Here is a 16,536-nt window from a genome sequence, read left to right as displayed (position 1 = left end):
GAGGCTGTTCATCGTCTGTTTTCCTCTTTGATTTTTGAAGTTGTCTACAAAGACGATATAATAAAGATTGGCCTTGTAGTTATTGAAACCGAAAGCAATGAGGGCCCAGCCTGGCATGGGCTTGAGATAAGACAGTTGTGACCCATACAAAGACCCCCTGTTTCCTCAAGAGCAAAAATAGCTGAAAGATTGACTGAGTCTTGCTGGCCTGTTGGGTCTTTCATTAAGATGCTCTGAATAATCCTTGTTTAGAGGCTAGCTCTTTTTGAACTGGGCCAAGTGTCCTAGCTGACACCCGGTGAGTGGCATGCACGTGGCATAGGATTAGAGAGCTCTCGACACTGGCGGTCTGTGGCTTGTCCCAGAAAGGCTGGCTGTGAGAGGTGGGGGAGTCCCAAAGACTTGCCTAGACCAGGGGGTCTGGAGTCAGCAGCCAGTGATGTAAGTAGGAGATGCCTAGCAGGCTGTATTATTTTTCAATCAGCAGGGATTTTACTTCAGTCAGACTACAGCTAGAACAAAGCATTTATTTTGATTCTTTGAAGGAAGCCCTCAATTGATTTAGCATTAATTGTATTTTTATCTAACTTAAAAGCATGACGTTATTTAACTAGGACATGTATTTGTTATATGAAATACATTTTTTTCAATTAAATAAATGTGCCACTTGTTAAATGACAGTTAATTTTGCCCTATTTATTGATCCTTTTAAAGAGTGGGTGTTTCACCTTGTAAGAGGGTAGAGAGAAAGCAACTGCATTCGTCCGCATCGTTAGTGGGTAATTCTTATTTCTTAACCTAACAGGTAGATGTGTTTCAGGCTCCCTTCTAGGGAGACTCAGAGACTTAGATTTATGCTCCTCAGTTATTTTGTTGACAGAGGTTTTTTATTTCTTTTCTGTTGACTTCAGGGTCAAGTTTGGCCTTTCCTTTTTTTTCATTCTGGTTAAGATTGTGTGACCTGCTTCCTTCAATTGTCTGTTTTTTTGATTGTTGCTCCAGACTTGGTTTAGGTCAATGTCAGAAATTTCTCTTGGTTCCTGTCGATATTTTCTGACACTACTTCTAACACCTGGTGTATGTCTTTTCCAACACCAGCCAGTTCTCTGACACCAACTGGGTGTTCAACAGTTCAGTTCGGATGTTAGCTCCCAGAGCTGCAAATGGCATCCCAGGCGACCCACACTTCTGCCTGCCTGACTACAAATTTTGGGGCTCCCAGGATGCCCTCTTAGGTTTGATAATTTGCTAGAATGACACACAGAACTCAGGAAAACACTTCACTTATGCTTACCAGTTTCTTATAAAGCTTATTTCAACTCAGGAATGGCCAAATGGAAGAGATGCGTAGGGCAAGGTATGGGCTGGGGTGGGGGGAGAGGGTGGGGAGGTGCCACAGAGCTTCCATGACCTCTCTGGGTGTGTCACCACCCTCCCAGCACTTCAGCACGTTCACCAACCCCGAAGCTCTCAGAATCTCATTGTTCAAGAGGTTTTTTTTAAAAAAAATTTTATTTATTTATTTATTTTTGGCTGTGTTGGGTCTTTGTTGCTGTGCGCGGGTTTTCTCTAGTTGCAGCGAGTGGGGGTTACTCTTCCTTGCGGTGTGCGGGCTTCTCATTGCGGGGGCTTCTCTTGTTGCGGAGCATGAGCTCTAGGCGCACGGGCTTCAGTAGTTGCGGCACGCGGGCTCAGTAGTTGTGGCTCACGGGCTCTAGAGCGCAGGCTCAGTAGTTGTGGCGTCCGGGCTTAGTTGCTCCACGGCATGTGGGATCTTCCTGGACCAGGGCTTGAACCCGTGTCCCCTGCACTGGCAGGCGGATTCTTAACCACTGTGCCACCAGAGGAGCCCCTGTTCACGAGTTTTTATAGAATTCAATCTCCAGCCCCACTTCCTCCCAGAGACTGGGGGCGGGGCTGAAAATTCCAACCCTCTAATGACGTGTTTGGTCTTTCAGGTGAACGGCTTCCATCGTGAAGCTATCTAGGGGTCCCACCCTGAATCGCTTCATTAACATTAACAGTTATGGTTGAAAGGGGCTCCTTATTATTATTTGCTATTGAATAACAACTCCTGTCACCCAGGAAATTCCAAGGGTTTTAGGAGCTTTGTACCATGAACAGGGAATAAAGTGCAAATATATATATTTTATTATACCACAGTTGCAAAGTGGGATACTAAAAAATTATGATTATTGTCCTGGGTTTTTTCTGGTCTTTGACCTTGTATCATGCCCTACCTTCTCCATAAATAGCATTAGATTGTGGTTCTGGTTTTTCTGATCCGAAAGTGAGGATGACATTACATTGTTAGAATGGGAGTGTTCCTGAGATTTTCAAGTGTTTTCAAGCTTGGAACATTTCCTCTAACACGTTCTTTTATGTTTGTGAAATTTTTGTTGATGGTTCACAAGTGAAATTTGACTGCAAAGACCAGGATATTCTGCTTGATGACTGTTTTTAATGAAGTTGATAGAACTGGTTCAGAGGACTTTGTGTTTATTTACACTGAATCCAGAAATAGGCTATGGGTAACTGCTGAAATAAAACAGAACCAGCCTTCTTGGCTGAATGAGGGAAATATTTGCATAAACTCTTCCTCTTTCAAGAGGAGAACCATGGGGTATTAGGCTGGAAGGGAATTAGGAGGTTGAAGAGCCTCAGATGGCGTGGTTGGAAAGCAGAAACTTAGCCAGGCCTCCTCTTAGATCATTATTTTGTAACTCTTTCCATGGAGTTAAGATGTTGTGTCAGGACCATGAAAAAGTGGTTTCCCTAAAAGGCAAGTGAGGAGTTTTGCTGTGATTCCGTTGTTCTGTGGACATATAGAAAGGCAGGATGTGATGACTGTCTATTCACCATAAAATATCTTCTTCCCTAGCAAACAGCAGTATCCTACTTGGTGATTTCCTCCACTCCTCAATGATTAAGAAACAAAGAACAAAGAAACAAAAAACCCAACCAAACAAATAAAACCAAATGGAGTGATTTTTAAAATTTAAAGCTCATTAAAGAAAACGTGAGAAAAGCACATGCAAAGAAGAGGGAAAAAATCAATTATAGTGTTATCAAAACATTGCTAATATTTAGGTGTCAGTACCGTGCAAAAAATGGTTTCCCTTTTGTGGGAAGTGTGGAAAAGATACCTGGATTTTTTTCATTTAAGATTATCATGTAAGCACTGTTTTGTTGTTATTGATAGAGATAATAGATATAGTGGTTTGAAGCAGAGGCTCTGGCACTGAAGTGCCCAGGTTCAAATCACAGCCCACCATTTGTGAGCTCCCTGCCTCAGTTTTATCATCTGTAAAATGGGGACGATAATGACAGCCATCTCACAAGTTAAATGTTTATGTAAAGGACTTAGTACATGTTTGTTATTGTCATCAAAATAGATTTCATTATTATAACATTAATATATGTATACAGTAGAGATTTTATAAGATACAGAAAAGCAGAAGAAATCAAAATCACCCATTATTCTAAAACCCAGAGAAAAACCACTTACCCAGTGTTAACATTTTCCTATTTTTTTAAAATACACTTTCTCTTACATAGTTGAGCTCATATTGTAATTCCAGTTTATATCCTGATCGTTACGTAATTATTCTGGAAAAGACTAATTATGTAAACATAATTTGAAAAGACTACATAGGTCATCTTGTGTAACCATATTTTACTTAACCCTTCCCCAAAGTTTTAACAAGCAGATGGCTATTCCTGCCCATCTCCCCGTACCCACCCCCATATTTAAAAGAGAAGTAATCATAAATTAGCCTTGGTTAGAATAGACTGGAGCCTGAGCCTTCCTTGGCCAGCGTGGAGGCTGCAGTTGTTTTTTCTGTAACCAGGACGTAATCAGATCCAATCCACAAACCAGTTAACTCAGGGTTGAACGTATTATGAATGAATATGTGAGATATATCTTTGTAAAGGTTTGTCTTCTTAAGTATTAGAGGTTACTTCCTTAGAACAGAGTCCCAGAAATCGAAATGCAGGGTCAAAGGATGAGAAATGTTTTCTATAAGGGTCATACTGATTTAAACTTGTGGCAACAGTGTATGAGCCTGCCCCACTTTCTGTAGCCCCCATGTCCCTTCCCCCAGCTCTGGGTTGCTTTTCAGATCTGAAATATTGAGGAAATTGTCAGGGGTTCCAAAACACTGGAGTAGAGTTAATCTTAATTAAAATCATCACTCCAGCCCCTCCTTCTCACTCCTCCAGGGCCCTTCTTTCTTCCTTTCCTTTTCCCTCCCAGCTTTCTCTAATTCCCTCGTGTAGCCTTCCTCTTCTCCACTGGAGGCGGTGGAGCAGGGGTAGTCATATAATTAAGTTGTTCCCGTTAAGAAGTTGGTGAACTTAGCAGCTAGAAGTGTTATCCCCCAGCTGGGTACTTGCATTTTAATAAAGGGTTCCTGGGGCATTGTTGAACCCACAGGACTGAGCTTGATGGTGGAATTTGGGGTGCTGCAATACGCAGGGAGGGAGATATTTTGGTCTGGACCCCTCAAGTTATACAATAGACTGTATCCAAGATGTAAGGCCGGATCTGTGGATGGGATGACGCCAAGGCCAGCTTCTGAGATGCCTTCATTTCCTCACTGCCAAAGCACCAGCAGCTCAGAGCAGAAACACCTTTTCCTAAAGGTTAAAGTGTGTCTCTTGGAAAAACTATTCGGGGAGATTATTTACCGAATTGGGCGGATATAATAAAAGACTAGTCAGCAGCATATGCAGATTCTTTTCATAAAATATAACTTTATGATACCAGGCAGGGCTCCTTTTATGGCTTTTGCATCATCTGGTTGAAACTGCCAAAGATATGGAGGGCCTTTGCTTATGTGTCTGTAGCCAGTGATTTAAATCGTGTGTCGCTGGGCAGGCAGATCCGGGTACTTCTTAGTGGGGCTGAGGCTCTGATTACCTTGGCCTGAACTCTGAGCTGCAGAGCAGGTGGGTTTCTTGCTGGACTCTTTCTGTTTCAGCAAGGTCTCAGGTGCCCTTTGTGGCAAGGGATTGTTCAGGTGTCTATCTGTAGACTCATACATATTTGGGGGACTGAAAAGCCAAAGAAAGAATTGAGGAATGTGCCTGAGAGGAGAAGGATGACAGCGGGATACTGTAGATGATGCCCTAGCTTTAGGGAGGGACAAGGAGAGGGACAGGCACATTATGAGGAGAGCTTAAAAGATGAGACTTACGTGGTTCAAAGTCTGAGATGTCCTGCAAGGAGGAGGAGAGGGAGAAAAGGAAAGCTTAGCCAATTGTTAGCCATCTGTGGAGCATTCCCGAGAAGCTCTTGACCACAGCCAGGTGGGGAGGTGGTGTTGAAACGGCGGCAACCAGCTTGAGCCGGCCAGATGCCAGCCTCCCCTCCCTCCCGGAATGAAAATGCTTCGGTCCCATAGTGGCTCCTTCCTTACACAGAGCCTTATCTGTTCCCTTCTAGCCTGATCCAGCCTGAAGATGACCCCGCTGGCCGCTGTGGTGTCTGGCCCCCGTGTCCGACTCTTTGCCTGCCTCCTCAGGCTGGGCTGTCAGCAGGCCAAACCACTTCAGCTTCACACGGGGGCCAGGCTCGCAGCCAAGAACCACTATGAGGTGCTGGTGCTGGGTGGGGGCAGTGGTGGGATCACCATGGCTGCCCGCATGAAGAGGAAAGTGGGCACAGAGAATGTGGCCATCGTTGAGCCCAGCGAGGTAAGTCTCCCCCTTTTGAGTGCGTGCGTGTGCGTGTGCGTGTGTGTGTGTGTGTGTGTGTGTGTCGTGCACATGCATGTGTAGGTTAGGGGCTGGGTTGGGGATGACTGTCATGCCTAGGCCACCGTGTTCCCAGGTGAGTGCTTCTCTTTCTGGGCACAAAAAGCAGGTCGTCCAAAAGAATTGGGAGAAGGTGGGGGGAGGGAGAGAGCGAGGACAGATCTCCTGGCTTATGTTCTTCTCTCTGTTAGTTTCTTAGGGCTGCGGTAACAAATTACCATAAAGGGGGTGGCGTAAAACAACAGATAATTTATTCTTTCGCAGTTCTGGAGGCTAGAAGTCCCAAACCAAGGTGTTAGCAAGGCCATGCTCCCCTCGAAGGCTGAGGGGGAAGGGGAAGCTGTCTCATGCCTCTCTCCTAGTTTCTATGGTTGTGGACAGTCCTTGGTGTTCCTTGGCTTGTTGTAGATCACTCCAATCTCTGCCTCTGTTTTCACATGGCCTTCTCTCTGTGTGGCTCTAGTGTCTTCACATGACCTACTTATAAGGACACCAGTCATTGGATTAGACGTTAGACAGTCTGATGGATAGACATTAGAGAGTCAAGGACATTCTAATCCAGTGTGACCCCATCTTAACTTGATTACATCTGCAAAGACCCTATTTCCAAATAAGGTCACGATCGCAGGTCCTGGGGTTAGGACGTCAGCATGTTTTTTGGAGAGAAACAATTCAACTCATGTCATCCTCCACCTTCAGTCTCATGTCCAGAGGAAAATCAGTGGCCGTTGCACTTTCCTTTCCCTGTTCCAGTCTGGAGAAAGGGTGATGAGTTGAGGGGCGGTGGGGAAAAGGTGAAAACCCACTGAAAAGGTGTCAGTGGGCTTGAGAAATTTAAGTGTAAGAGATTATAAACAGATTATAAAGCAGAAAAAGGTAGCAGACACGAGGTGGGAAGTTGGGAAGTGTTTGTAAGGCACTATTTCATGAAAAATATTTTAAGATTGTCCAGAGCTTCAAAAAATAGTCAAGATTTTTGGCGGTTGGCTTAATGTTTCCTAAGGAACTGGGTGTGCACCAGTGGGAAGCTGTATCTTTGGGAGGAAAAAGCAAAATGGATCTGGTGCTGGTTTGGTGGAGAGGGTAGGGCAAGAAAGGCACAGTCCTTTTCAGGAAGTCTTCCCAGTACCAAACGAGGCTGCCCAGGGCTTTTTTGCAATCTCCAACTGATACGTTGTGATTTGTGGGGAGACTGGAGGGCACTCTCCGTCTATTTCCTTTTAAAAGTGACTTTAATTCAGGGACAACATTTTAAATGACAGTGGTCTGAGAGCTGTATCAGGTGGCCTGTGGTGGATTGTAGCTAACCCAGGGAAGGCCTCCCAGTGGGGCTACTCTTTGTGATGAGACAGGCCCCTCCAAGGCACTGGACACAATTCAGGAGGCCAGAATGGAGTCTGTCCTGCTCTGTGAGGAAGTGCATGACAGGGGCTGTCACAGGAGCTGCCAGCGGCTCAGGCCTTTGGCACTTTCCCTCCTGTGTGTGGTTTAGTGATTGCTAGAGCTCGTGCTTGTTTGCAGTCTAAAAAATAATCCGAGTTTGTATTTTCATTCCCTTTTCTGTTCAAGATGGACTTGAAATCGTTGAGCTCTCACAACTGGAGCTCTCACAACTGGAGACCTCTAACCCCCTTATCTTTTTTTTTTTTTTTTTTGCGGTACGCGGGCCTCTCACTGTTGTGGCCTCTCCCGTTGCGGAGCACAGGCTCCAGACGCGCAGGCTCAGCAGCCATGGCTCACGGGCCCAGCCGCTCCACTGCATGTGGGATCTTCCCGGACAGGGGCACGAACCCGTGTCCCCTGCATCGGCAGGCGGACTCTCAACCACTGCGCCACCAGGGAAGCCCTAACCCCCTTATCTTTGATCCCATGCATTATGGCTGTAGGGAGATTGCAGAGCTGTTCCTTATGTCCTCTTCACTCTCTGGGGGTGTTGGCAATTCTGTCTGGCCAGTATGAGGCATTTTGACAAAGTTGAGATCTCTTAGTCCCCCGGTCTGCTCCATGGATGTATTGGAATTCTCAGAGACCATTAAGCCAATATACCCTTTGGCCCCAAGCCTAGAACTTTCACAGCTAACTGAGATCAAGAGTGGACCATCTGAAGCAGAAGAACTCCAGAAAATACTGGAAGTTTGGGTATCATGGTGGGATCTGATGCCTCTGAGAAAGGAGAAGAGGGATCCTAGTGCTGATAGGGGATGTCTGTAGTCCTCCCTATGGTCTTGGGAAACACAGTGGGAAGTTAATGAAGTTTTGAGCATCCCCAAAGTGGCAGTAAACTTTTCAGACTCACCTCACAAATTTCTTTTCTTTTTTTTTTTTTTTTTTCACCTCACAAATTTCTGAGGAACCATATTTAGGTTTTTGGGCTTACTTTTTCTTTATATCCGTGCACATAAACGGATTAATAATGTGTGTGTGTTCATATGCATGTATAAGTAACACGTACATGTTAAACACCAAATCTACTCTAAGCAATAAATAGTACAGTGCTCACTAAAGATAGTTTATGGCTTTTTTCGCCGATCTGGGCAGAATTCTTCTGTAGGTGACTGCCCTTCAGAGCTTAACACAGTAGGAGACGTCAGTGGAGTCGGTGGGGGGAAGACCAACCTTCTGGAGACTTTTCTCTGTGGTGCGCCAAGGCTCTGGAGGGAAGAACTGAGAGAGTCTAGCTCAGGTACTTTGAGCTATGACCCTTTTGATCGGCCTCACATTGAAATGAATCTCCCAATACTTTGCTTCTTAGAGACATTTCTACCAGCCAATCTGGACCCTGGTGGGAGCTGGTGCCAAACCATTAGCCTCATCTGGCCGTCCCACGGCGAGTGTGATTCCATCTGGTGTAGAGTGGATCAAAGCTAGAGTGGTTGATCTGAACCCAGACAAGAACTGCATCCACACAGACAACGACAAGGAGGTAACCGTCCGGGTCCTTTGGCTTTTGTTAACCTGAGGGCTTGTATTGAACGCACAGCCATTGTCAAACTGGACAGCTTCATGGTAAGAGGGCAGTATACATGTGCGTGTGTGCATGTGTGTGTGTGCATGTGTGTGTATGCATGAGATGGGAGGGGGTGTGGGGAATGGAGGATGGGATAGATGGAAGGACTGAGTGCTGCTGAATTAATAAATGAACAACGAAGACAAGTATTTATTGAATACCACTGTTTGTCCTGTTGCTTGGTACAGTATCATATGCCTGAATTTTTATTGCACAAATACTACTGCTCTGTGTGAAAATACCAGGTACCTCCCTCCTTTTTCCTTTGAAGCAGCCAGCCTCTCTATCTGACCCTGGTCCTGCAGAGGAAGCGGGTGTTGGGAAGTATCCATCCCAGTCACACTCGGGGGAGCTCTGCCAGAGCTGTTAGGGAACCATGTGACTGCGGTGGTGCCAGGGCTGAGAATTGCTGCTGCTGCAGCTTGCGGCTCATGGTTGCTTTGCACCATTCAGAAGTCTCCTCCCACCCCCACCACACAGGGATCACAGCTTTTTCGCAACTGCAGCCCCTGTGTCTGACTGAGGGCATGAGGGCAGGATGGTGAGAAGACAGGCTTAGGAGCCATCGGGGCATCGTGTCCCCCTGTCTGCTGCTGAGCCCAGGACAGCCGTCGTGCCGCACAGCCCTGTTCCGGGCTCCCATGGTTCTTGGGCCCCCAGGGTGTTATTGGCCTTAATATCCTGACCCGGCTCCCTCCAGACTGGGCACTCCAGCATTTTCACAGAACTGTGGAATCTGAGAGTTGGTGGGAATCTTTCAGATCCAACCCCTTGCTCTAAGCAGGGACCATTGGCGCCAGGCATTCTCAGCCTTTCCTTAGGTCATGGATCTTTCTGAGTGTGGATCTTAATTAGCCCAGTCTAGAAAATGCATACATGTACCTAATTTTGCATTTAATTTCAAGGAGTTCAGAGATTGTTTGCAGCCTTTCCCTGAGCCCTGATCAACCCTGAACCAACCCTCCTTCCCCGCTTCCTTCCTCCCTCCCTCCCCACCCTCTCTCCCTCCCTTCCTTCCTTCCTTCCTCAATATTTATTAAGCATTATTATAACCTAGGTACAGTTTTAGGGATATACAAGTGAACGACAATAGACAAAAATCCTTATTGTCCTGGATTTTATATTCTAGTGGAGGAGGACATACAATAAACAGTAGACGTAATAAGTTATATAATGTGTTAGAAGGTGATGAATATTAATTTAAAAAAATAGAGCCGAATTACTGGGATTGGGGCACGTGGGGTAGGGGGTTGAATTTAAAATGGGTTAGTATTTATACTCTCCAGGGCCAGGGACTTCTCTGACAAGTTATCCCTCTTCATTTTTTATAGACAGACAGGTTATATGAAAGTTCTGCCTTTAATGAGTCAGAATCTACCTCCCTGTAACCTCTTTTTTGTTCTTTCTTGGGCCAGGGTGTTAGTGGCCATAATACTGTTCTTGTCCCTTATTCTTCCTACAGTGTGGGAGAGAAGGCCTTCTCTCTCTTCTGTGGCGAAACCCTCCAACTATTTGAAGGTGGTTCCTAGAGTCTGTGTCAGTCTTCTCCTCAGGTAGACTTGTCCTCCTGTCTCCACTTTCCTCAGATTTCAGGAGCTCCAGCCCTCTCACTACCCTCTTTACCCTGCTTGAGACGGCATCTGACTTGTTTTGCACCCATGATCCATGGCCCCTAGAGGTGCCTGGAAGAATAGCCAACACTACAGAACAGCCCAGAATAGAGTGGGACATTCTCTCCCACAACTAGATAGAATCCAAGCTAGCATTTGCCAAGTTATCACAGTGCTGATTCATGCTGGGCTAGAGGTCAGTTCAAACCACTGGGTCTTTTTTTCACATGATCTACTGTCAAGTCAAGCATCCCCCATCCTAAAATATATACATACATATTTATTTATTTACATTCAATTAAAAAGTTTATATGTTATATATGTATTATTTTCTCCCTGTTGAAACACTTCCATATTTTCCCCAGCATGTCCAGGAGAGCAGACTGGATTAAACACAAGATTGTTCTCAATTCACAAGACTGAGTTTTGGGACTCATTTCCCTTGCCAGTCTGCTGCCAGCTCATGGGACCAGCGGACTTGTATCTTCTAATACACATCCCCCTTTGGTACAGCAGTGCCTGCCTCCTAGTCAGACCCCTTTGCATTATAGGAATAGCTCAGAGTCCTCTGTGATTGGGTTTGTGTGTATCTTAAGGAACATAAACTTGTCTTATCTCTTGAGAATGAGAGGCACTGGGAGGTGCTCTCACTTCTGAGTGCTGCTTCGACATCTAAGGCCTAGACCCTTGGGAGAGTTGTAGAGTCTTGTTTTAGGGCTGCGAAAGAAGTTGGTATTAGTTGGTGAGACTCTTCTCCGAGATTTTTTTTTTTCTGCGGTACGCGGGCCTCTCACTGCTGTGGCCTCTCCCGTTGTGGAGCACAGGCTCCGGACGGGCAGGCTCAGCGGCCACGGCTCACGGGCCCAGCCGCTCCGCGGCACGTGGGATCCTCCCGGACCGGGGCACGAACCCGCGTCCCCTGCATCGGCAGGCGGACGGACTCTCAACCACTGCGCCACCAGGGAAGCCCTCCGAGATTTTTTAAGCAAAAATATTCCATAGCCAGATATCAGAAATCTACATATAACGTCTCTGCTTCTTGGTTGTGGTTCACCCTCCCAGCCTGCCTGGATCTTTTAGATTTTTGATTCAGACATCCAGTTAGCCATTTTTCCTTGCCATTATCCGTGATGGTTTCATTTAAGTTCAAGGTTTTAATTCTTTAACATGCCCCTAGAGAACTTTTTTCTAGCTTACATAAATCAATCAATATTCTTTTGAAAATATTAAAAAATTTACCAAATCATTTCCATTCTTTGTTTACACTTTCCTATCCTATTTACAATGTGAGGGTACTGCTGAAATCTAGCCTCAGTGTGTCTGTGTCTCTGATTTTTTCCCTGATTCAGAGTTCTGTTTGTTTGGAATGTGTCCCCCAGGCCCCACGTAGACTGGTCCTTGCTCCTTCTCCAGATTTAACCTGGTTCTGTTCTCTTCCTTGTTCCTACTCCAGCACACTGGCCTCTCATTTCCTCAAATACTTTGGCCTCCTTCTTCCCCAGGACATTTGCACATGCTGCTTCCACCTCTTCCCCTAGCTAACTCCTGCTTATTGTTAGCTTAGAGATGACATCTTCAGACAAGCCTTCCCTGATCTACAAGACTAGTCAGGTTCCCCCTTGACATGCCATCACAGCATTCTGTGGTTTAGTAATTGTTTGTGTGATTATCTGGTAATGTCTGTCTTGCCCACTAGACTGAGTTCCTGGAGGGGTAGGAACTGGGTCTTTCTTGTTCAGCGTTGTATGTCCAGGACTTAGCACAATATCTGTCACACAGAAGGTGTTCAGTAAATCTTTGTGATCAAGTTGTGCCTCAGTTTCTTCATCTGTAAAATGGTACTACTAATAATACCTACTTCATTGGGTTGCTGTGAGGATTAAATGAATTAAAACATAAAACATTCATAACAGTGCCTTGTACAGAGTGAATGCTCAAGAAATGTTGCTGTTATTAATTTTTAAACAATACATGAAATAAACAAATGGGACTTAATTAAACTTAAAAGTTTTTGCACAGCAAAGGAAACCATAAACAAGACAAAAAGACAACCCTCAGAATGGGAGAAAATATTTGCAAATGAAACAACAAAGGATTAATCTCCAAGATATACAAACAGCTCACGAAGTTCAATATCAAAAAAACAAACAATCCAGTTAAAAAATGGGCAGAAGACCTAAATAGACATTTCACCAAGGAAGACATACAGATGGCCAGGAGACACCTGAAAAGATGCTCAACATCACTAATTATTAGAGAAATGCAAATCAAAACTACAATGAGGTACCACCTCACACTGGTCAGAATGGCTATTATCAAAAAATCTAGAAACAATAAATGCTGGAAAGGGTATGGTGAAAAGGGAACCCTCCTGCACTGGTTGGTGGGAATGTAAATTGATACAACCACTTTGGAAAACAGTATGGAGGTTCCTTAAAAAACTAAAAATAGAACTACCATATGACCCAGCTATCCCACTACTGGGCATATACCCTGAGAAAACCATAATTCAAAAAGAGACATGTACCACAATGTTCACTGCAGCTCTATTTACAATATCCAGGACATGGAACCAACCTAAATATCCATGAACAGATGAATGGATAAAGAAGATGTGGCACATATATTCAATGGAATATTACTCAGCCATAAAAAGAAACGAAACTGAGTTATTTATAGTGAGATGGATGGACCTAGAGTCTGTCACACAGAGTGAAGTAAGTCAGAAAGAGAAAAACAAATACCGTATGCTAACACATATATGTGGACTCTAAAAAAAAAAAAAAGGTACTGATGAACATAGTTGCAGGGCAGGAATAAAGATATAGACATAGAGAATGGACTTGAGGACATGGGGTGGGAGGGGAAAGCTGGGTGAAGTGAGTGTAGCATCGGCATATATACACTACCGAATGTAAAATAGCTAGTGGGACGCAGATGCATAGCACAGGGAGATCAGCTCCTCGGTGCTTTGCGATGACCTAGAGGGGAGGGAGGCTCAAGAGGGAGGGGATATGGGGACATATGTATGCATATGGCTGATTCACTTTGGTGTACAACAGAAACTACCACAGTATTGTGAAGCAATTATACTCCAATAAAGATCTATTAAAAAAAAAGAGAATACATGGAAGAAAGGAAAAGGAAAGATTTATTGAGTATCCGCCCTGCGCCCGCGGAGTATTTGACTGCTGACTGATGGAAAGCAGGTTTACAATCTGTGAACACACGCTGATGCTTTTCTTTTTCTAAATTATTACGAGACATCTATTTAGTAGATGAGCCTGGAATTTTGAAATGTTTAAACATCCTATTTACTAAATCGTTAGTGTCAGAATTTACCTCCCCCCATCCCCTGTATAAAATTAGAACACTTGCCCATATTTAGCCTTCCAGCGGGGTCTGCACTGTTCTCTGAAATTGCTCAAAAGTTTTGCCTACAAGTTTTTGCAATTCCTTAGAGTTAGGTCATCTGGCCTGGACGCTTGAACTCATTCAAAAGACTTGAGGCTTTCTTGTGTTGTTTGCTACTTTAGGGTTTATTCTCCCTTATTTATTTATTTTTTTAATAATCTTAAGTGTGTCTGTTACTAGTCCTTAAAATAATCAATATTATGCTCTAATAGAACCATCAAGGCATGCACAAACCAATGGCTTTTCTTGCTGACAGTGTGCATATGTCTTACCTGTAGGGCACCACCCCCAGACCCCATGCCATCTCTGACCTCACACCCTGAAGACTCAACACAGTTCACTCAGCCATTTAATGGGCCTGGTACACCTTCCTACAGACCAAGGAATTTAAGGGCGCCCAGTCTCTGTGGGTAGGCAAATCATACAGGTGAAGATGTATATATTATCTGTCTACTTTGTTAAACTGTATTTTTCACAAGCAACTGAAATCAACCATCCACCTATCCTTTCATCCAACAAACATTACCAACTTCCTCACTTTAATTTAGTGACTGTGCTAGTTTCTAGGACTGTAGGGAACAAGACATAACCTTTATCCTCTAGGAGCGTTCGATGTAGTGAGGAGAACATTGCTGCTGTATAACACAAGTGCTTCTCTGTTTGGTCCAAGACTGTGGCAGTCACCACCTGCGGCTCCATTCTGGGCTCCTGTCACGGCAGTCATTCTCCAGTTTTCTAGGCAAGTCCTTTCACTTTACATCCTTCTTGCTTACACTCTTGTGCTTCAACTTGTCCAACTTCTGATCCTAAACCCCCACTTCCATCACAATAAACATGGATACTTTTGCCTTCAGCATGGATAAGCACAATGCCCATATGTAAAGAGAGGAGTTTTAAATTCCAAACAGATCATTAAACAAGATCAGGTAGGTTATACCACACACATCCTTTCTAGTGGCCCTCAAAAGAGCGGTTTCTCAGTTACAATATTGATCCAATTCATACGACAGGTCAGATTTGCTTGGGATTCACAAGCTACCAGATAGCTTTTAAAGAAAGCTGGTTGTTTTTAGAATATTACTCAGCCATAAAAAGAAACGAAATTGAGTTATCGTGAGGTGGACGGACCTACATACAGAGTGAAGTAAGTCAGAAAGAGAAAAACAAGTACCGTATGCTAATACACATATATATGGAATCTAAAAAAAAAAAAAAAAAAGGTCATGAAGAGCCTAGGGGCAGGACAGGAATAAAGACGCAGGCGTAGTAGAGAATGGACTTGAGGGCACGGGGAGGGGGAAGGGTAAGTTGGTACGAAGTTAGAGAGTGGCATGGACATATATACACTACCAAACGTAAAATAGATAGCTAGTGGGAAGCAGCCGCATAGCACAGGGAGATCAGCTCGGTGCTTTGGGACCACCTAGAGGGGTGGGATGGGGAGGGTGGGAGGGAGGTGCAAGAGGGAGGAGATATGGGGATATATGTGTATGTATAGCTGATTCACTTTGTTATAAAGCAGAAACTAACACACCATTGTAAAGCAATTATACTCCAATAAAGATGTTAAAAAAAAAAAAGCTGATTGTTTTAAGATTTGAAAGTCATCCTCCCACTCTTCAACATGAAAAATATTGTGTTAACACGCGCACTAGGGAAGCATTGTGGCCTCTTTGCTGTCGTTCTCCACTGTGTAAAAATACAGGCGTCTCCAGCTCCCAGAGGCCAGGCAGGTTATACAATATTTGTGAAGCAGTGAGGTGTGAGGCAGCAGAGAACGGTGGGCATGATGGCAAACTGGAGCGTGCATCTCTGCCTGCTGTCCTGCGCACTACCCACAGCCCCAAGTCAGTCACGGTAAGAAATGGAAACGCAGTGTTGGCCACACACATTTGGGGCCTGAGTCAGCCCTCGGGCTGCCACTTTTTGGGTCCTGGTCTAAAATGTCATTTTTTGTGTGTTGCAGATTTCCTACAAATATCTTATCATTGCTCTCGGAATTCAGCTGGACTATGAGAAGGTACTGTTTTAAGCTACTTTTATGTTACACTGGCGTCCTTACGCTACGATCAAAACAGCGTTTAGTTGCTTTACATTGATTTTGACAAGAAAGAGTATTAAGCAGTCCACTTCTAGTTTTATTTCTCAGCAGTCTTTTTATGGTTTTGAAAAAGTCTTCTCTAAGATTCTGTCAATGATCATGATATGTTCTAGCTTTAACCTATCATCAGAGTTCGGCGTGTCCATGGCCTGATGGTAATTCTTGCAAAATAGCCACCTTTTCCACACTTACAAGAAAACTACCTTTCTCTGTAGGACTTAGTTGGTTATATTACAGATTAAATTTTCCTTTGAAAGTAAGATTTAGATTGTGAATTCCTAAGCAGACTTTAAGGGTAGAATACCAGCAGTTAACTTATCAGGAGCTGGAAGGATGTCTTGAGTTCTGTTGCATAGAGCTGGGGTTTTTGGTATGAAGTGACCGACACAATATAAATGCTGCCCTAGAAGTTCCTTAGACCTCCCTTTTCAGTGAGCTAGAGAGCCAGATGCCTTCTGACAATTGTGAGATTCAAATTTATTTTCCTAAAACATAATGGGGTGAGTTAGTAATTATGATTTCCGGAAGCTTACTGGGGACCGTGGATAAGTAGCTGAAGCACATAAAGCATTGTGATGACCAGATCACAAGTTTCAGGAATGCGGTCCAGGTGAGGGCCACGTCTGAGTTGGATCAGCAGGGTC

The 16,536-nt window shown here is 44.3% G+C and overlaps 1 protein-coding gene across 3 annotated transcripts in view; it reads left to right on the top strand.

Annotated features, from left to right (window-relative positions):
• Positions 1–16,536, top strand: part of SQOR (sulfide quinone oxidoreductase) — a 46,082-nt gene that overhangs the window by 15,499 nt on the left and 14,047 nt on the right. For all 3 annotated transcript variants that reach the window (XM_033408377.2, XM_004281272.3, XM_049706072.1), the window contains exons 2-4: positions 5,450–5,700; positions 8,513–8,683; positions 15,758–15,811. In XM_033408377.2, coding sequence (XP_033264268.1) covers positions 5,467–5,700; positions 8,513–8,683; positions 15,758–15,811 — 459 coding nt within the window. In that variant the 5' untranslated portion in view covers positions 5,450–5,466. The remainder of the gene's footprint in view (positions 1–5,449; positions 5,701–8,512; positions 8,684–15,757; positions 15,812–16,536) is intronic.

This window comes from Orcinus orca, chromosome 2 (assembly GCF_937001465.1).
Source record: "Orcinus orca chromosome 2, mOrcOrc1.1, whole genome shotgun sequence".
In the NCBI taxonomy this organism is placed as follows: Eukaryota; Metazoa; Chordata; class Mammalia; order Artiodactyla; family Delphinidae; genus Orcinus; species Orcinus orca.
This window is presented reverse-complemented; position numbering and strand designations above follow the sequence as displayed.